Source organism: Trichosurus vulpecula, chromosome 1 (assembly GCF_011100635.1).
Source record: "Trichosurus vulpecula isolate mTriVul1 chromosome 1, mTriVul1.pri, whole genome shotgun sequence".
Classification (NCBI taxonomy): Eukaryota; Metazoa; Chordata; class Mammalia; order Diprotodontia; family Phalangeridae; genus Trichosurus; species Trichosurus vulpecula.
The window spans coordinates 33,220,354-33,241,971 of NC_050573.1; the positions used below are offsets into that span (position 1 = coordinate 33,220,354).

The window sequence follows — 21,618 nt, forward strand, 5'->3', positions numbered from 1 at the left end:
GTGACATCTGAACACATCAAAGAGTGACATCTGGATTAAGCATTCAGGCATCTGCAGGTGGATGGTACTAATCCTACAGGAAACAAATCTCACAAACAAATTTAGTAGACAGAAATCCAAAAAGAAACAGAGACTATCATAGCCTCATTTAAGATAGAATACTTGAGTCAGGGGTACAGTTTCATAACCATTTTCTCCTGGGTAAACCACTGTTACAGTGTTTTCTTTCCCATGTGCTATAATTTCTGCAGCCTTTGGAACATCGTCCAGCTTCTGTTTTACCCATACTTTAGCTCCCAATTTTATTCTGTCAGTAGAACCAGATCCTTCCTTTCCTCTGATAGTTATTTTGGAAGGAGGGTCAGTTTTCACAAGAGGTACTGTTTCACAAGGAATAAATAATCAATGGAACTATTTTTACAAAACTGTATAGGTTCTTCACCTAAATTCTGCAGTGTCACAGTAATTTCTCCTTGATAACTAGAATCTGTCACTACAGCCAATGCATGTATTCCTTGAGCTGCTAATCCTGGCTTAGGTAATATCCATCCAAAATGATTCTTAGGGATTCTGATACATATCCCAGTAGAGATTTTTCTTATCTCTTTTCAATCAACCAAAAGTTCTCTGAACAGTATAAATCATATCCTGCCAAACCAGGTATTCCTGGATACTGTGGTGGGACATCTTCTCTCATAGTCCAATATTCAATATTTTGGATCTTATGTGTTTGCTGTTTTCTAATTTGCAGATTTGGGGTCATCATTCTGGTTAGAAATGTACATCCTCCTAATGATCTGTTACTCAAATTACGTAAAGCAGTGAACAAATTATCCTTCCAATGTTGATACGAATTATTAGAACTTAACTTTTTTAATTATTCTTTCAACAACCCATTCATTCTTTCTATCAACTCAGATGCTTGTAGATAATATGGAATATGATATATCCACTCTATGTTGTTCAATACACAATATCTCTTCATCTCATTACCTTTGAAATGTGAATCTGCATTGTGGTTCCATACTATAGACTTACAATATCTACAATTTTACAGGTGTTTTTCTGGATTGCATTCTTATAAGGACAAACCACTAGTATACCTGAATAGGTGTCAACACAATTACATATAAATTTGCACCCTTTATCTTGGGGTAGTGGTCCAATATAATCTATCTGCCAAATCTGGGCTGGAACTTTTCCCCTTGCTATTTCTCCAGTTACTACCTGAGGAACAGTTTGTTCCTTTTCCAATTGACATATATGACATTCCTCTGCTACTTGCTTTAACAATTAATAAGAGATACTAATACCTTGATCTTTTGCCCACCAGTGTGTGGCCTGGACCATTAAATGTCTGGCCGTTTGGTGGACCCATTTTGCTAGTACCAGATCATCAGTTGGTGTTGGTGTAGGGACAATATGTTCAGTAGCAATCTTTGCTAGTCAGTCAGCATGTGCATTGTACCCACATTCTGGCATACTGAGGGCCATGTTAGAGTCTGCATGAAAAACTGACAAATTAGTAACCAAAGACATGTCCCATGTATCTTCCCATAGTTCTTTGCTCCAAACTTGTTTACCATGAATTTCCCAATTTTGGTTTTTCCACATTGGCATCCATGTAGCTACCCCATTAGCTACTGCCCACAAATCAGTGACTATATGACACTTGTCCTCCTTTCTGTGTTTTAATAGCTTGATGTACTGCCATAAGTTAAGTATATTGACTACTTCCACCTATCCCAGTACTTTCCAAAGTTTGCTTGGTACATGGGTTATAGGCTACTGCTTTCCAATGTCTTTTAGGGCCCAAATACTTTGCTGTCCCATCAGTAAATCGTGCATGTTTATTCTGTTTTTCAGTCAGTCCATCATATCCATCATTCCATGTTACTAAGGATTGTACCAACTGTTGCCTTGGTTCAGAGGGTTTGTCTTTTCCATCAATGTCAGTGCTTGCGATAGATTCATGTAGAGCAGAAACTCTGTCTTTGCCAGTTTTCAATCTATTCTGAATATACCATTTCCATTTAATTATGCTAGCCTCTTGTGCATATCCAATTCTGTGAGATGCTGGGGTACTCATTACCCAAGTCATAATTGGGATTCTAGGCCTTAATATCACTTCATGGCCCAGAGTCAGTTGTTCATTCTCTACAGAAGCCCAATATGCAGCTAACAACTAACTGCTTTTCAAAAGGTGTATATTGTAATCCAGATGAAGGTAGTTTCCTTGACCAAAATCCTAAGGGTACATTTTGGCCTTGTTGTTTCTGCCATAAACTCAAATTCGCATAGTCATCTTGTGCAGTCACTTGTAATTCCACTGGTCCACTTTGCATAGGCCATAAATCCAGAGCCAATTGTGTAGCAGCTTTGGCTTCTTCAAAAGCTTTAATCTGTTCAAGTCCCCAATCAAATTCATACTTTTTCCTGGTAACTTTATATAAAGATTTCAAAATCTGTCCAAGATGTGGAATGCGATGCCTTCAATATCCAAGACAGTCCTATGAACTTTTGTGTCTCCTTCTCATTGGTGGGGATAGGAATATCTTGAATCTTTTGTCAAGCTTGTGGGAGAAATTCTCACAATCCTTTATTCCATTGTATACCCCAAAACTTTACAGTTTAAGCTGGTCCTTAAATCTTTGCAGGGTTAATTTCCTATCCTTTGTTTTTCATATGCTCAATTAAAAGTATCAAACTCTTCTCCACTTCTTTTACATTTTCTCCCTGTATCATAATATCATCTATGTAGGGGGTAAGCTGTACACCAGGTAACTTCAATTCGTCCAAATGTTCAGCCATAATCCTATGACAAATAGTTGGGCTCTGCAGATATCCTTGTGGCAATGGTGTAAAAGTATGTTGTCGGCCCTGCCACATGAAAGCAAACTGGTCCCATTGTTTGGAGTCTATTGGGATCATAAAGAAAGCATTAGCCAAATCAATAACTGCGCACTGAGTCCCATCATATTTCTGGATCCTTTCTATTAAGGTAACAGTATCTGGAATAGCAGCATACAGGGGTGGAGTCACTTTATTCAGTTGTCTCTAATCCATTGTCATTCTCCACTTCCATCTGACTTTTGTACTGGCCATGCAGGATTATTCCATCAAGTGGTTGTAGGGACTAACACTCCTACTTCAACATATTCCTTTATAATATTGAGAATTTCATCTTGCCCACCTGGCACACGATACTGCTTCAAAGTAATTACTTTAGAAGGTTCTGGTAAGGTGATTGGGTCCATTTTTATTTTTCCCACTAAAACTGTATTAATTCCTATCTTCCTTACTGCAAATTGTATCTCCCCTCAGGCAAATTCAGTCATACCTTTCAATATGTCTGTTCCAGTGATGTATTCAGGAATAGGTACAGTGACCATGGTATATTCTTTCTTAGGCAATTGTCCATTTTTCATCAGTTTGACTTGTTTGGCTGATATTTTAGCCCCTCCTAGTCCTGTGATGGTAATAGGAGTTCCATGCTTAAATTTGTCAGGGGTTCCATAAATCAAGCTGGCCTCTGCCCCAGTGTCTATCAATGCCCTAGTTACAGTATTTGATCTATTTTTCCAATATATAGTCAGATTAATATGGGATCTGTAACCCTGTCTGTGTGTTTCTTTATTCTGAACTGGGGCTCAGCCTATTCCCTAGGCTCCTTGAAGGTGTGACTAACTTGGATACAAGGTTCAAGATCTGTAGGATTTATAGGGGCAGTTCTTCTCTATTCCACTTGCTATTAAATAGCCTCTTATCTCGGTGCATTTTGTATAGCTCATTAGTTGGAATACCATCTATTCTTCTAAACCCTACCCCTGCTTTCAATAGAGCAGTAAACGTGTCTTTTCTTGTCACTCTATTCCAACGTTGAATCCACTGGGTATTTACCCTTCTCTCCTGAGGAAATTTATCTTTCCCCAGTCTCCTAGGTCACTTAACTGTGAAATCTTATCCAGCACCTCTGAAAGAAGGTTCCCTACTGCTGCAGTCAGCAAAGTCAGAATTACATGTTTGTAAGTGGGGGCTGCTGTTTTAACTATCAGACTCCTATGAGAGACTCCCAAGGGAGTTTCATAATAAACTTCGGCATTCCCTAACGTAATAGCAGTCTTCACCTCCTCCTTTAACTTTCTTGTACAGTCCCTAGTTGAATACCAGGGTCTATCTGCAGTAGGCCACATAGTATCAGCAGGATATTCTCTTTTACAACTGGCCAAAGCCAAAGCCAACAAATTGGTCATTTGGTTACTTCTTTGCAAATGATATCCCTAAAAGCTTGCCATACAAAAGAATTCTGACTAATACTTACGAATCTCATACAATCCACAGTATCTACAGACACTTTTGTGGCCCCTTCATCACTGATTCTCACCATCCAAGATATTAATGATTTTCCCATTCTCTGGGTGAGCCTACTCAAGATATCTATGATTTCCTGCTGTATAAAATCTTCCAAAACCTCCCTGAACACAGTATTATGATCCTGTGTTTCTTGCCTTCTTCGCTGTAGGGGGTGCACTTCAGTGTAAGAAGTCTGGTATGATACTGTAACATTCAATGGTGGCTCAGAAGTAGCATCATACCACAAAGTATCATCAGCTTCTGATGTTGCATCCTCCTGTCTAGATTCTCTCCCCCTGTTACCATGGTAACCAGAATGGCTGCTAGACTCGACCTGGGCTGAACTGAGGTGTACTCTTCATCTCCTCGGCTCCCTCTGCCTTCTAGCTGAATTTACCGCAGAGTTAGTAGATTGTGTTACCACCTGAGATTCCCCATCTTGCTGTGGTATAGGAGAAGCAATCTCACTTGAATTAGCAGATGTTTCAGCAACTGTCTGGGTCTGAGTTCTCTCTCATAATAGTCTGTCCCTGCTTTGATATATAATACGATAGGCTATGAGTAAAATCCAGCCTTGTCACAAGATCTCTGTTGGCATTTCCTTTCCTGGCTCAACAGTAACTTCTCTGAGACATCACTCCAAATTTCTAGGTCCTACACTCCGTAGATTCTGTTTCCATTCCTCACACAAACCAGCGCCTTTAGACCATTCCCTTGCTAGGGAGGAATAAGTTATATCCTCCCACCCTGGGACAACCATTTCTTCTTCTAAAGCCCTTCTGCCTCTAAATAGAGATCTTATACCTTGCCATCCTGTTCATGATGCCAAATTTGTCAGTAAGGCAATAATACCAGCGTAGATGATAATTGTCAAAATGCCCGCGTGGTTCTGTATCGCAAAGTCTACGAGACCCTGCACGTAGAAGGTGGAAGAAGTGAACCATTTATTCAGACACCCGAGAACCCTATCCCACTAGCCATTTACCCAGTCTGTCAGAGCAGTAAAACATTCCATGCACAACATCACGACCTGGAGCCCGGCCATCCCCAGACCTCTCCGACCCCCTGCTGGGGTCTTCCCATAAACAAACTCTCAGCACAGCCAAGTCAGCCTGTTCAGCTCTACCTATCACAACAGCCATTAGCAGCCATAACATCTCTCTCTCAGCATTTCCTGTGACATAACTTCCTTTTCCTGTCAGGAAGCTCCTCCTACCACATGTGACTTAGGCTTCCTGTGATGTAAGCAGGTCACATGGCCTACTGATGGGTGGGAAAGATCTTCAGCTCTAAATTGCTACTACAGCATTACAACTTGGCTACATCTTAGTTGAAATTAAAATCATAATGGTATTAATAATCATTATTTAATCATAATTAATAATAATAATAATGATTAACAATTATGCTATATAATTATATATTTATATTATGTGTAATTGATAACAAATGTACCTCATGAAAAGGAGATCAGTTGTTGCTGTCAGTGTTTTTTGGTATAATAAACGCTGACCTTGGAGGCAGAGGAGCTGGATTTAAATCCATGTCACCTTGATCTTTAATGTCCTCTGATAACCTCTAAGGTCCCCATACATAAATACATATATGCTTTCAGTAAAGGGAAGTTGAGTAAATATTGCCAGTCTGTCATCCTTGTCCAGTGCTTTTTTTGGGAGGCGGGGAGGGCATTTCTTTTGGTCCCAACGCTTCACAATATCCTCTTTTCCCCCTTTGGAGTTCAGACCTTAAGATTTAGTCTGCAAGAAACTGCCTGGTGTTGGAGGATAGAAAAGTGTTACTTATACTGTTCCTGCTCTCAAGGAGCTTACATTCTATTGGGCATAAATAAGATAGATACAAGGTGGACTATGATGGGGACAGAGTCGAGATCCTTTTTCACTAATGGGGGTGGTGATCAACAAAAGGCTTAATGGAGACTTATTCTGTTGTGTTCTATATGCTGACATCGTAAACTGTTCCATGTGTGGTTTAACTGTACTGAACTGACATGACGGATCCATTATAAAGCATTAAACATCAGTATTTTTTTTTAACTAAAGCTCTGTAATCAATTCCCTCTTTACTACAATAATCTTTAAAGTGAATTCCTTATACTGTGTGTCTTGAAATTAGTTAGATATTGAGGAGACAGTGTAAATTAGATTTGCTTATTTTCATATGGACAGTTTTTGTTTTGCTTCCCTAGCAATATGGTGTTCCATTTAAAAATGATCCAGATTCCAGTCCTGTCCCCTCTCTTACATTCACTTAGGTTCTGTCTCAAGCCCTGATGTACATCCCCCAGCTGGGAAAATATGCTGAAAGCATCCTGGAGAATGGGAGCAGCAGTGGCCGGAAGCTGGCCAAGCTTCAGAGGATTGCCCGACAAGCCGTGGCTGCTCTGTGTGCACTTGGAGGCTTTAAAGAGACCATCAAGATAGGGTCTGAAGTCCAGGTAGTACACTCTGTTTGCCCCCTCCCCTTAATCCCTGAACCTTCACTTTGCAACTTACAGCTACTTCTTGCCCCTCTGAAGATCTGTAGAACAAGCCTTCTAAGCCCAGTGAGGCAATTAGAGCATCATAGTTTAGAGGTTAAAGCTAAATTCTGAAAGGACTTGTTCAGTCCTGAAGCCTGTCACCAGCTGATTATTTTAAAAATGAGTGATCCAAGCAGTTGGAACTAGATCACCATGGCTCCTACTTCCAAAGATGCACATTCTATTTCCTCAGTATCTGTGAGGGCCTGGAAGTGTCTGGCTGACTAAGTCTTTGGATGGGGAATCCACAATCTGTCTGCAGGCCCCTACTTCTGAAGTCTTCCCAGCTTGCTGTGACCTGTCAGAGGTCACCTTCAGCTGGTGTAGCCTTGTTGAGCTCACAACCACCTCCATGCCATGAGAGGGCACTGGAGGAGGTTTGTATTGGAGGCATTTGTGAAATAAATTTTATAAAATACAGACTCTATCTCATGGACTTTCACTAATTGTCTGTAGCATATAAAGAATGTCAGTTAAGACTATATTACACAAGTATCACTTCGCACACTCAGCACCATCTTTTAAGTTTGAGGGATATCTTTTACTTTGGCCACAACTGGGCCTCCGCTACAGATGTCTGGCCATGGGCATTCTTGGGGCTAAGTCATTTCTCTCTCTAGGTATTGGGGAGAGGAATATCCGGGAGCATTGGAGTAGTGGCATCAATCAATGAACAGGAAGGTATAGCCACTGTCAAATTTCCACCCATAGACTGTAGAAAGACCTCGCAAGCATCAGACACATTGACTATTCCATTATCTAGACTTTGTGTTCCAAGATCCGAGGTAAGGTCATTTTCAAATCCAATGTCACTCTAAATGATCATTTGCACAGTCATGAGTAATATATAGAGATTCTATATGGAAAATATGTGACTAAATTAAATGTGGCTTATGATGTGCATGCATCTTGGTTGGGAGCATTTCAAAGCAGTGTTTGTATGGAAGTTGCTATGTGCGTGATGTAAGATGCACTTCTTTGTAGTGGAGATCTGCTGTGTTCTGCCGCTTTGTTGTGATTTTGTTTTCTGTGTGTGTGGTGTTTTTTTAATTGACTGTGCAAAATGAGAATTAACTACTCCAGATAATAACACCCTCATTTCTTAGAAACTAACTACTTGAATTTAACTTTTTGCCGTGCCCCCCCCTACCACCGCCATCAGGCATTGCCTCTTCATAAACTGTCCATTACTGAGAAGGTAGTACAGGCAGTCCAGTCCATGTTGCTTCCTCAGGAGGGAAGTCTATCTATTCATACCTCACTTCCTGCAACAGGAGATGGCTCAACCCCAGTAATGGCAGTGGTTCGGCTCCTTGCTGAGATCAGAACGAGGTGAGTGCACCACTCTTGTCTCTCTCTCTCCACCTGTAAGCATGTGTGCTCATCTTAGAACACGGGGAATGGGATGGAGAGCTGATGGCTGACTGTGGACTGCCCAGCACAACTGGCGCTTCTCTCAAACGGCGAGGGCCTTCTTAACACTGACGCTCTCCTGCTTTGGGGCTGCAAACACATTCTTTTGTGTCTCCATCATTGTGGGTGTGGATCGTTCTCCCTACAGCACCCATGCCACTGAGCACCAGTAAATTCTGTGCAGGAAAAAAGCGTCCTCATGGGCCCTGGATGGACCCAGCTTAGGGAAAGCCAGAGGAATCAGGGATTGGAGCCCAGGGGCAGCCTAGGGGGCAGGGGCAGACTTATCTGAAGCTCATTTCTCAAGATGACTCCATTAAGATTTTACTGACAGTTTTGAAATGTTCTTAAATATCTTTTACCATCAAGAGCATGCCTGGTCATGGCCCAGCTCTTAGAAGACAGTTTGTTTTGTGAAGAATTCCTACAGCAGTGTCCAGCAGCCATTGAAGTTCTCAACCTCGTGGCCCAGGAATGCAGCCCTGGTAAGTGCCTCGCATCTTCCATCATCATCAGGACCATATGGCACCATCTGCATTACTGGAGTCAGATGATGCTACTGGGGCCCATTTCCTTAAGCATCTGTCATATAAAGTGCTCAAAGCTCAGGACTCTAGGCCACACCACTCAGCCCAGGCTAAAGAGATACATGCTGTAAATAATTTGTCCCTACTTTTAAAATGTTAACTTTCGATCTGTTAGGACATTTTATTTTTTGGATTTGGACAATTTCACCTATTTTTTCTCACTAAAACTTAACAGTCCTTAGGGATGTTTCATGCATGATCTCACTGTTGCTATTGGGGAAATTTGGAGTTAAAGACAAAATTAAGTGTTTAAAGTAGAGCTGTCCTTTAAGTGAATTTATGTAAATGAATATTCGCCATTTGTTCCAGGGGCATAATTATGAAGTTATGAAGAAGCATTTTGAAGTTCAAGATTAAACTATCATTTCCTTAACGTACCTGTACAGGAACTTTTACCATCTAGAAGGAAGAAATGTGTGTCTTTTCCTCTCTTTAAGGTTTTCCTTATTTTTTTCTTCTTTGGGAGAAAATGGGTCATTTTCTTGTTTCTGTCACTATAGATTCCCTTCTACCCTTTGCCTTTCCCTATGCCTATCTCTGCCTTGGATCTCTGAGCCTTCTTTTAATTCTTTTACCTTCTAGTTTCTTATTCTGTATCTGTTTTTATGACTTGCCCTTGTTAATGAGATGTTGTAGCTGGAAAATAGCAGACAGGGCTGAGAAAGCCCTGGAGAAGATGAGGCTGTTTAGTCTGAAAGCTTACAGGAAATCTGTTTGACTCCTAGACTGAAATTAAGTGGGCCCAAATTTCTTCCAGAATGGGCTTCATGTCTTGTTTGAGCTGCATCCCAATTGACTAACTGTAGTTTAGTGTTTCTGGCTTAAGCTTCATTTTGAGACAGGCTTTGGCTGATTTTAAAGATCATGTAAATCAGTGGCCCACCAAAGGATTTGTAGGGTTGCCACTGTGCACTGCTGTTTGTCATGTGACCTGCAGCAGCCAGCCCTCGTCAGTCTATCTCTGGTCTAACCTATCTTTGGCCCAAAGAAGTTTAGCCTATTTTAACTTTGGCCCCTACCTACTGCCAGGTTGTGCAGGTCTGATTGAAATGATTGAATTCATCATTTGCCTCTTTAAAGTAATCTGCTTTCTAAGCTTAGCAGAATAAGGTTATCTTGAGCATCAGTTACCTTCTACTAAATAATCATAATTTGTACATTGAAAAGTGACTTCACCACAGCAGAATTAGGCAGCAGCTGAGGCTTATGTTTCCCCCTCCTGGTAAGCATTTCCTTTTTGTTTACTATGTCATCTGAAGAAGGAAACTGCTATTAGTAAACGGGTCTAAGTCTATTCAGGATTCTTCCTGTTCGTTTAGGGGCAGGAAGCCCTTAAATTTCATGTCTGTTGTGTTCCTAAGGCCCCAGGGAACTTACATTCTTTTCTTGATTCTTCTCCTTTTCCTTTGGTTGGTCTTCTGCTTTCCCAGGATTTTAGCTCTCACTTCTCTGCAGACGGCTCCCAGATATTTGTCCACAGCTTCAATCCTAGTTTCTTTCCAGCTTCCTTGTGAATATTTCCACATGTCTGCTCTGCTAACACCTCTGAATTAACATGCCCTACACCAAAACCATCCTACTCTCTTCCCTGCCATTCTCCAACCAGAGTTCTTCAATGGGGCTGTCATTCTCTCAGCCTTAAAACCACAGAATTCTGTTTGCAAAATTCCCCTGTCTTTGCCCCAACCCCACACCTAGTCAGCTTATAAAGGTTAGTTGTCATCCAGCAGCTCATGCCCACTCCTATCAACATCCTCACCCTAGTTCTGATTACTTATTAACTGGTCTCCCTGCCTCCAGTCGCCTCATCCTTCCCCCAAGTTAACTTTCTGTAGAGCCACTTTGAATGTGTCATTCCTCTACACAAAAATGGCTTCAGTGGCTCCCCCCACCCAATCAAAATCATCCTCATCCGCCAAGCGCCTGTGGTCCTCAGCTGGGCAGCCCAAGCTGCCGTCTTCAGCCTGGTCTCTCGCTCGCCTTGTCCACAAACTCTGTCGTTTTGTCAGGACACTGGGGCATTTGCCATGTGTCCAGGGTGCCATGGTGTCCCTGCTGTGGGGCCTTGGCTTTCCTCTTTGCCTCTGAAAGGTCTGGAAGGTTTTCTCTCCCTGCTCCAAGAAGGCCTTCCTCCCTCAGCTGAATTCCTGTGGCACTCTACTGTTCTGGCATTGACCCAGGTCCTACCCAGAATCCGCTGTCTGGCCATAAGCAGTGCAGAGACTGTGTCTTACCCTTGATATGCTCCACAGTGCCTAGTGCATACTAAGCCCTCCATTAGTAGTAAATGCATCAGTTATAGTTAGAGATTTTTTTTTAAATGTCCAAGATCCCGGCCCAGCAGCCCTTCACCTACAAACAGAGTGTAAACTTCTTGAATGAGGGAGCTGTTGTGATTTTGGTTACCATAGTGCCTTGCACATAGTAGGTGATTAATAAACATTTGTAAAATGTGTTGGTTGTTGGAGCCAAGTCATGAGCGATTTCTTCCTGTTCTAAAAGACTCGGAATTCCTGGAATGGCAGAGAAGTGGTACAGCAGAGTGCAAAGAGTGCTGGCTGGGCAGTCAGGAAAACAGGGTTCAAGTCCCTGCTCTATACTCACTGACTATGTGACTTTTGGGAGCTTTAGTCTCTTCATGTAGAAAATGGGGATAGTAACATTTATATTTCCTACTTCATAGGATTGAGAAAAAAGAATTGTGAACCTTAAAGCTCTGTATCAATATGTGTTGTGTGCTGTTTTTGCTGTTTTTGTGGTGGATTTCCCCAGTTTGATTTGTGATGTTGCAGGAGAACGGCTGCTGGTTGTAGAAGTGCAGTGTGAGAGGTTAAGGATGCTCTACCGAGACTGTGCTCGGCCCCCACCCCCACCTCTCCAGGCGGACCGCAGGCAGGTAAGCCTCAAGCAGGCCTCAGAGTCTGCTCTCTGTTCTTTTGTGACACAGAGCGCTAGCCCTGGCTAAGAGTTGGCGTCTCAAAACTACTCAGCAGAGCATCAGCAAAATTTACAAGCAGGGTTTGGATTGCCACTTTGTTGGGGGCCATTCTGTTTGACGCTGTGTATTCGTGATCAGAAACAGAAAATCTATTCTAGAATCTTCCATCTGTTCCTCTGCCTTATTCCTCCTAGTGTGGCCCATCATGATGCAGTAGTTAGTAAAATAACTTAACCATCATCCTCCCCCTTTGAAACCCTTTCAAGCCCTATGTTCTTGCCAGTTCTCAGCCCTGGGTCAGCCCACCAGCTGCCATCTTTACTGCTGGAAGAAGCCTAGGACCCGTGAAGCCTGGTCTACTTTGGTGACCTGAACTTCTGGGCATTCACTTCTGATTGACCCTTTTTTGTTATCTCCTCAGTGGCTCTTAAGAAGTCTTCCCTCCCTCCTGCCTCTGGGGCATCCCCATGCCCCTGCCTCAGCAGATGGCTTCAACTTCAATTTCACTGAGAAAATTGAGACTTTCCATCTTGGTTCCCATATCTCAGATCCCCAGTACACTGTTACCTGTCCTCTCTTCCTTTGTCCCAGTCTCTGAAGACACATCAGCCATTCTTCTTGTCCAGGCCAACTCTCCTGCCTTATGCCCTTGATTCCAGCCCCTCTCATCTCCTCTGCCATATGTCACATGGCTCCTCTGCCTCTCTCCCTAGGCCTGACTGCTTCCCCACTACCTACAGACATACTTGGCACGTTCCACCTGACGCCATCAGTCCCTGGAGCTACTCTTAGCCCCCTACATTCTGGCTTCTGACCACTTGACTAAAGCCTTTCTCTCTAAAACTGACAGTAATCTCTTTACTGCTAAATGGGAAGGCTTCTCCTCAGTCCTCATTCCCTTCCTACAGCTTCTGACATTGGAGGGGGTTGAGGGGCTTGACCCCCAAGGAACTCCTGGATTCTCTGCCTTCCATTAGCTCCTGTGATACCGACTGCTCACTCCTAGTTCTGTGCTTCAGTTTCTTTGGCTGGTTCCTCATCCATCTCTCACCTACTAAACATGAGTGTCCTCCAAGGCCCTTTCCTGGCCCCACTTCTTGCTCTATTTTTTCTCCCTTGGTGATCTGTTCTCTTGGGTTCAGTGATTCTCCCCTTCATCTCTCTGCAGAATGCTAATCCCCCGTCACTAGAAGTTCAGCAGCAGCCCCAAGGCTGCAGGTCCAAAACTGAGTTCCAGCAGTGCCCCTCAAAGTCTGTTCTTGCTGCATTCTTTGCTCTCTGTTGAGGGTACAGCCATCCTTCTTGGCTCCCTGGTCCTGAACTTCATCAGCGCTCCAGACTCTTCCTTTCTCATTCTGCACCTTTCCCTTGCTAAGCCCTATTGTCTCCCTCCCCAACATCTCCATGCTTATAGTCTGCCCCTCTCTCATCTGGCTTCCACACATCTGCCAAAATAAGCCTCTTGGCTGCTCACAAGTCTTCAGATGTTTCCTTTTTCTCTCTAGGATAAAATACAAACTCCTTAGACTTGCATTCGAGGCTTTCCACAATTTGTCTTTACCTGCCTTTCCAGCCCCATTTCATGTTACTCCCTGCCACACACACCATCCTCCAGCCAAATGGGATCTTTGGTGTTCCTTCCACAACGTCCAAACAGTCTTACAAACTGTTGGCTGTGTCTGCAATGTGCTCCTTCCTCTGCTCTCTTTCTCTAGATTTCATCCTTCCCTCCCACCCCGTCCAACATTTTCCCTAGTAGAATGTAATCTCTTGGAGGGCAGGAGCCATTTTATTTTTTTGTCCATTTTTGCTTTTTCTTTGTTTCCCTGGCGATTAGAACAGTGTTTGGCCATGTAGTAAAGGCTTAAATGTTTGTTGATTGATTGATTTGTATTACCGTTGACTTGCACACAGTAGGCATTTATTAAATATTTGTTAAATTGTATAGAATGTTGCTGAATTTGGAGAATAAGAGAGCTTAGTGATTTGAAGTTACAGGGACTATAAGAGATCCCTACTAGAGGGAGCAAGCTCTTAAATCTCTGAATGAGCTTGACTTCTTTGCCAATGCAAAGGAATTTCCCCTTAATCCATTTGTGTATACAATCGTGGTAGTTCACAAACTTATGGCAGATTTTAACACTTCTGTTTGGGACCATTGAAGGTTTAATTCTCAGAATGCCTGGTAGATTTCCACAAAGGGACGTTTGCTAAGAGGCTGGGTAATTGCACCTGCTTTCATTGGGGTGCTGGCCTGAATTAACAAATAGTTCATTAAGCAGGCGCCTAATATGTTACTTTACTACAGTGTATGTGCAGTATACGCATTAGCTGGATGACCCTGGGCAATTCACTTCACCTGTATGAGCTCTAGTCTCCTCCTGGGTAAACTGAGGTGCAGAATGCCTATGGTGCTCACTTCACAGGTTATTTGTCATGTTAATAGACATAATAGATATAAAGTGCTTTGCGAAATCTTAGTTTTTCTGTAAATGTCAGGTGGTGATGATGGTGATGGTGGTGATGATGATGATGATAATGATATAAAGGTATTTCCTCCACTGAGCAATACCAGGATTCACAGCAGAAGACCTATTGAAAGGGTTTCTGTTCTTGCCACAGCCCAAGGAGATTACCTGGAGTCCTTCTCGGGTGTTTCCACCTGTTCGAGCCTGCATGTTCTCATCTCACCTGACCTCTGTGACCTTCCTGGCTGATCCGAGTGCTGGTGGAGGTCTCCCTCGGGGCACATTTATCTATGCCACCTCTCCACTTCCCATTCAGGTGGGACAAAGAGAACATCTTTCATCTTCCCTAACTCCCTTCAAGTTCAAAAGAGAAGGTTAGAGAAAGAGTCTCTAATTGTCATTGACTTGTCTCTAGGCTCCATCCTTCTACTGGGAAATTGAAATTGTTTCCTATGGAGATACAGATGATGACACTGGACCAATAGTTTCCTTCGGCTTTGCCACCGAAGCAGAGAAACGCGATGGTGCCTGGACCAATCCTGTGGGTACTTGCCTTTTCCACAAGTAAGTGTCCCAAGAATATGTTTATCTTAAGAGAATCAGGAGGAATCCTAAGGGTTTGGGTGTTTGGGACTTTTGTTATTTTAAAAACCATCCCTCCACCAGCAGCCCTCCTGGCTTTAACTTAAGAAAACATTCCTTCTCAAAGCCGTATCACAGTCAACCTATTCCTTTCATTTCAGCAGAGATGACTTTTTTTTTAAACTAGGTTTAATGTTCTTTGCCTTGGTTTTGTTTTCACTGCTAGCAATGGCCGTGCTGTGCACTACAATGGTTCCAGCCTCTTACAGTGGAAGAGCGTGCGGCTGGACGTGACCCTCTCCCCTGGTAGGTGGGCTGACTACAACTCTCAGAAAAAGCCAACTCTCCTTTCCCTTGCCTCCCTGGTTATCTTCCAGGTGGTTTAATTGAGTGAACAGAACATCCGTGACTCGGGCATTGAATTATTTGGGGGCACAGCCTCAATATCTTTTTTAGGAACCAGAGATTGGTCATTTATGAGTCATCTTTATTTTTAACTCTGGGTCCTCGTAGAAAATTCTGAGGTTTTGCCTCTTGTCTGCCGTCATAAATGATGTCAAACAGACACACACCCCCCATCCCACTTCCTGTCCCCAGGCCTCTGTCCCACTCTCTGTTCTCCCCTCAGAGCCTCCTCGCCCCCTCTTCCCCCCTACCCCTGGCAGTGCTGTTGCAGTATGATCCCCTTCCTAATTTCCTTTAGTTGGTGCTGCTGCCCCAGCCCCTCTGAAATTACTTTGCCCATATTTCATATTTACTAAACATTTGAAGGCCAGAGATGGTTTTCATTTTATGTCTGTGTCTTCCATGCCTGGCACAGAGACATTTAATAAATATTTGTTAAGTAAGGGAGCTAACACAAGACATTGTGGCAGAGTAGATAGAGGGCTGAACTGGGAATCAGGCAGACTTGGATTCAGATTCTACTACTGACATTTGGGATTAGCCCTGTGGCCAGGAACAATTTAGTTAAATTCTCTGAGCCTCAGGTAATTCCCTAAGACTGACGTGCTAAGTTACAGTATCTGTAGTTGCCAACAGAATCTCAGGTCCTGGACATAGTGAATATGGACATCAGACACATTTTCTGGGGGGCAGGCAAGCATTTTTAGCAAAGAGAGCCAACACTGGGACCTTGGAGTGAATTATAATCTCCTCTATTTGTTTTCCTTTAAGTAACCTAAATGCAAAGACAGCCTACATGTGCACCCTGTACAGCCACTTCTGTTGGTTGTGCAGTCAAAGAGCTAGCCAGTTTCACCTTCATAACATGGGACAAACTAATTGCAAATCAGAAATGAACTTAATAGTGGCTGACCATGACCATACAAATGACTCTGATGTTCTCCTTCCTCTGTTCTGTAGGAGATGGGGCAGGAATCGGTTGGGAAAGGACTGAGGGCACCCCACCCCCTCCAGGACAGCCCCCCAAGGGCCGGGTCTATTTCACATACTGTGGGCAGCGCCTGCCCCCGTGTCTGGAAGACGTTTCAGGAGGCATGTGGCCTGTGGTTCACATCCAGAAAAAGGCAGGTTCTTTCATTTAGAAAGAAAGGGATTGGGGATTTAACTCCTATCAGCAATGTAGAAATCCAATATAAAGAACTCAATGACAGCTCCCAATGAAAAGGAAATGCAGAATTAATCTGGTTAGGGAAGGACTTGATGCTTTTCATTGTCCCTGTAGGCTTTGATAGCAAAGGGTCCTGTGCTCAGCACGTCATACTTTTGTGGGGAAGGAGGGAAAGAAGGAAAGAAGGAAGGAAGAGAGGGAGGAAGGAAGGAGGGAAGGAAGGAAGAAGGAGGAGGAGAAGGAAGGAAGAGGGAAGAAGGAAGGAGGGAAGGAAGAGAAGGAGGAAAGGGAAGAAAGGAAGAGAGGGAAGAAATGAGGGAGGGAGAGAAGGAAGGAAGAAAGGGAAGGGTGGAAAGAGGAAGGGATGAGCAACACTTTGTGAAGTAACTGATGCAGGCCTCTGAAGCTGTATGTCTGCACTAGAATGTTTCAGGCCCTCCCAGAGAGTAAAGTCAAGCAGCAGCTTCTCATCTTCCCTGCATGATCTTTTCAGAACACCAAGATCCGGGCTAATTTTGGGTCTCGCCAGTTTGCCTACGCCGAAGGGCAAGCCCATCGGAACGCTGCTGACCTGTGTATTGACCTGGCCGAGGAGATCAGCGCCAACTTTGAAGCTCTTCCTTTTGCCATGGCTTCTGACAGTGACAATGATGCTGGCACCAGCATAGCTTCTGATCCAGGAACGCACGGACCTCCCTGTCGCATCGCTGCTGTGGCCACAGCTCAGCAACGTAAATGGCCATGGGTGTTTCATGGAATTCTCCCATACCAACATGATCAAAATTTTCATTTAGGATTATAGTGTCATAAGATCAGGAGCTGGAAGAGTCTTTAGAACACAGCTAGTCCAGCTCCTTCATTTTGTAAATGAGGAAACTGAGGTACAGAGCAATTAACTAACTTAGGATCCTACCTCTAAACCCGACCCCAGTTGTCAGCTAGTCTGACTCCCTCCTTTTACAGATGAGGAAGCTGACTTAGATGCCTCATTACAAAGCTCATTCTCTTTTTCATCTTGAAGAATTATCCAAATTGCTTTCTGTTGAATTAATTTTGCCCTGAAAAACTCTTGGGATTCAGTATAATTATAGGTGGTACTTTATTCACTTAACTATTCGCTTGAAGTTCCTCAGAGTTTCAGAGCCCTTTCCCTCAGGTGAATGGATGATGTTGTTGCCAGTTTTTTCAGGGTGCCATCTGTTAAGGGCTTTCCTGTTTCCTCATACACAAAATGTCTAGTTTCATTGTCCTCTGTTACAGAATATGACAGTGACAGCTCTTGTCACTACAAAGTGGAGCTTAGCTATGAAAACTTCATCACCTCAGGCCCAGACCCCCACCCACCTCCCATTGCAGATGACGAGAGTGATGACGATGATGACGACGACATCCCTCAGGTAAGGGTGATCAGCCACAGGGAGAGGGCAGGAAGGGCGTGACCAGAATGACTGGGAAACTTGGGAAGGAGTTACGTGGATGATGGAAAACAGGAGACAGCAGCCAAGCCAGGACTGGAGGCAGAAGGGTTTTAAGTCATATAATCTGACTTTGAAAAGCATCTCTGATTTATTGATTTAAAAAACAAATTACAAAGCGGTCGCAAGATTCTGGCTTGCTCAAGGCAGAAGGCTCTTTTGCCTGTACAGATCCAGGGTGTCCAAAAAAAGGATGTATTTTGGCATGGATTCAATAAAGTTGGGCTTTCTGAAGCAAATGGGGAAACTATCCTTAATCCAGCTGTTCCCTCCCCCAGCAAGTGAGGACTGTATTCTCCACTGGTAGCCTGCAAATTTCATGCCCACATCTGATGGCCTGGCAGTGGGGAAGATGTGTTGTGGATGAAGAATGGTTAAGTCAGTAAAGAAGTAAGGACTGGAAACTGCAACCTGCCCACTGACCCTCGCTCATCCTCTCATTGTCTGTCTACCTTCTCTTTCCAGGAGGACCACTATGCCCTGCTTGTGAAAGCCTGGGAAACCAAAGTTTTTCCTACCATTAGAAGACGCTTCCGTAATGAAGCTGAGCGAAAGTCAGGCCTGGACCAGATTAAGGGAGCTCTGCAACTAGGTCTGGTGGTCCCTTTATTTGCTTTGTTTTCTTTTGGGGTAGTTCGGGAAGGGGAAATGCAGAGACATGAACTTCCCTTCAGAGAAGTGGGGAGAGGCCTCGGCTTGCTCCTCCCAACTTTGCATTCTTCACCTGAGGCAGCTTTTGTTCTCAGTGTCTGCTTCTCATTTGCTGGTCTCTACAAAGCCATGTTTTAGAAGGATGTAGCTCAATGTACAAGGCCTGGAGGGTTATAAAATTGGTTTTTCTTTTCAGGCACTTCATAAGATAAGAGAGATTTTTCTAGCCCAAGAATAGTGCAAGTTTTGCCCTTAAATGGTACATTAACAGTGAATGTTCAGTGTTCTGGGCCCTGAAATTGCTGCAGACAGCTTATTCCTATTTTTAGTCCCTTCCCTTTCTCTTCTTATGTTTCCTCTTCTTGGTAAACATCTGCTTTAGAGGAGAAGAAATGCCCTTTTACAAGTAGTACTGGGACTTTTTTTTATAGGGATAAAAACTAGACTTCAGGTCCCAGCAAGAGGTGCCAGGATTTAATCTGGGAATCGTTACCCTTCTTCCTCTTCCATGTTGGCTGAAGAGTTACAGCCTTCTGGAAGCCTTGCATTTCCACTTAATGCAAATTCACCCAAGTTCCAGCACCATATCCATGAATGGCACTCACATACTCAGCAACTCTGTTCTCCACCTGGATTTCAGGAATAATCCACTTAACTTTGCTGCCACTCCTAGGGATAGCAATGGCAGTAGCTGGGCATGCCTTAACATTGATGGCTTCTTTGCTGTTACCCAGTGTTTTCAAATGCTGATCATTATTATAAATGAAAGACTTCAACAGACCATTGAACAGGCATGTATTAAATGCTTTTTAAGGGCTGGGCACTATGCTGGACACCAGGGCTGCCAAGACAGAAACAAAATAGCCTCTGTCCTCAAGGACCTTGACTCTTATTAGGAGGGGCTAAGCACAGTTTTAGAGCAATGTATAATCTTTATAATCTTTCATAAATACAACATTTATATAATAATCTATAATATATAATCTTTTGATCCCTAAAACATTATAGGAAATAGAGATAGAAAAGACCATTATTATCACACAAAGTTTCTCCCTCTGCCAGGATCAGAAAGCCTATTGTGTTGTCTTAGACCATGGTTCCCCTTTCCCTCTGATTTCCAGGCTGTTTTTTAACCACTTATCCCAATACAGTTCATTGAATCATAGATCTGGACTTAGAAGGGACCTTAAAAGCCATCTGGTCTAACCTATCCACGTTACACATGAGGGCCAGAGAACTGCCGTGACTTGCCCAAGAAAACATAGCTGGTAAATGGCAGGGCCTGAATTGGAATCCATTTCCTCAGACTCCAAATCCAGCCCTCTTTCTGTCATGCCACACTGTTTCCTTATCTGCCCTGAGGCTTCTGCTTGAGGCAACAATGGGGCCAATGCCCTGAGCTAAGGAGGCTTGAAAATGATCCAACATGCGATGTAGTTCATGGTCTCCTGCCTTGAATCCATTAGGCCGAATCATTCATTCTCAGCATCAGGAGGTTGTCAGGTCAAGTAGTGGATGAAGTGAGGAGGTAGTGGGGCCCCAGAACCCTCTGATCATTTGTGGGAGCATTGTGTCAGTGGGCTCACAGGGCTCGCAGGCTGTTTGGCCCGAGGCTTGTGGGGAGGGACCAGCAGAACTAAGGACCATTCTCTGGGACCCGTGTGATTCAGGCTGGCTGAACGGTCCCTGGATGCTTCCCTTTTTTTGTAAAGGTGCACACATTCCTAGTGATTGTTCTGTAGCATGGAGGAATGAAGGAAGGAATTTACTGATAGGGATTTCTCAGGTTGGTCAGGAGGCATTTTCTTTGAGAGAGAACTAGGCTTTAGAGACTCCTCCTGATCCCAGCAAGGGAAATAAAGCTCGTCCTCATGGTTGCCTGTTTTCTGGCTTAGTGCACATATGCAGGGTTTCCCACATGTTACGTGTTAGGCATGATTTTTTGAGAGTCCTTTGAAAAATGGTGTGAGATATTTTCTAGAATCCTTGAAACTAAAGGGGAGGGGAGGGGATGATTCTGAGCCCATGCTCTCCTCTTGTTTTATTTGGCACTGACTTCTCTCTTTAAGCATCCTTCTTTAATTACAGCTTCCTTTGGAATGGTGCATGGCAAATTGCTACCCTTGCTAATTATTGTATGGACAGTTAATGAGCAGAGTGGTAAATGAGGAGTGGTAGAGATGGCCTTTATTTAAAAGCAAATCCTGTCAAACATTTTCTTAAGCATCATGGAAAACAACCCAGCGTCATTAGGCAGATATGATGAATGCATGTCACACATACCACCACCCTCACACCCACCTCTCTCCATATTGTCCACATGGAAGCTAGCCTGCCTGTTTCTCCTGAAGAAGTGCAATATGGCCTTCATTAGCTTCATCTTGAGGCCCAACTCCCAGGCTCAGTCTGTGAAGGGAGATGTGCCCTCTCTTCATGGCAAATAGATGTGCATGCAGCCCTGAAGAGGCTGACCAGCCAGGGGTAGTGAAGGGGATGAGCAGGGGCCGGCAACAGGGCTTCACCAAAAGGCATCTTTTTCTTTCAGGCATGGTGGATATTGCCCGGCAGACTGTAGAATTTCTCTATGAGGAGAATGGTGGCATCCCCAGAGATCTTTATCTTCCCACAATTGAAGACATCAAAGATGAAGCAAATAAATTCACAATTGATAAAGTTCGCAAAGGTTTCTTTTTTTTTCTTTTTCCTTCTTGCTTTGCTAGAAACTTGGAATTGAGAATGGACTTTTTTGTAAACCATGAGCTTGAGAAACAGAGCGTAGGGCCAGGGGTGGGATTGCTCAGGGGAGCAGCAGTCAGGCTCCAGGCTTCTCTTACATCCACTCTTCCTGGGTGCCTCTGCTCAAGCCCCCAGCCAACTCTGAAGACCTATACTAAGGACAGGCATCCTTGGGATACTGCTCCTTCTCTCAGCTGCACAAGAAACACAGACAGAAAATTGCAGAAGTAGAGGAATCACCTTAGGAGGATGGGCAGAGGCAAGGAGGGGAAGTTGCCAAAGTCTCTTCTAGCCAGCATATGT

At 43.6% G+C, this 21,618-nt stretch overlaps 1 protein-coding gene across 1 annotated transcript in view; it reads left to right on the forward strand.

Annotated features, from left to right (window-relative positions):
- Positions 1–21,618, forward strand: part of HECTD4 (HECT domain E3 ubiquitin protein ligase 4) — a 194,700-nt gene that overhangs the window by 138,344 nt on the left and 34,738 nt on the right. The window contains exons 41-53 of the mRNA XM_036741289.1: positions 6,626–6,808; positions 7,513–7,677; positions 8,055–8,224; positions 8,675–8,790; positions 11,685–11,788; positions 14,453–14,614; positions 14,714–14,862; positions 15,107–15,186; positions 16,246–16,409; positions 16,947–17,184; positions 17,714–17,850; positions 18,394–18,520; positions 21,125–21,262. Of these exons, the coding sequence (XP_036597184.1) occupies positions 6,626–6,808; positions 7,513–7,677; positions 8,055–8,224; positions 8,675–8,790; positions 11,685–11,788; positions 14,453–14,614; positions 14,714–14,862; positions 15,107–15,186; positions 16,246–16,409; positions 16,947–17,184; positions 17,714–17,850; positions 18,394–18,520; positions 21,125–21,262 (1,933 nt within the window). The remainder of the gene's footprint in view (positions 1–6,625; positions 6,809–7,512; positions 7,678–8,054; positions 8,225–8,674; positions 8,791–11,684; positions 11,789–14,452; positions 14,615–14,713; positions 14,863–15,106; positions 15,187–16,245; positions 16,410–16,946; positions 17,185–17,713; positions 17,851–18,393; positions 18,521–21,124; positions 21,263–21,618) is intronic.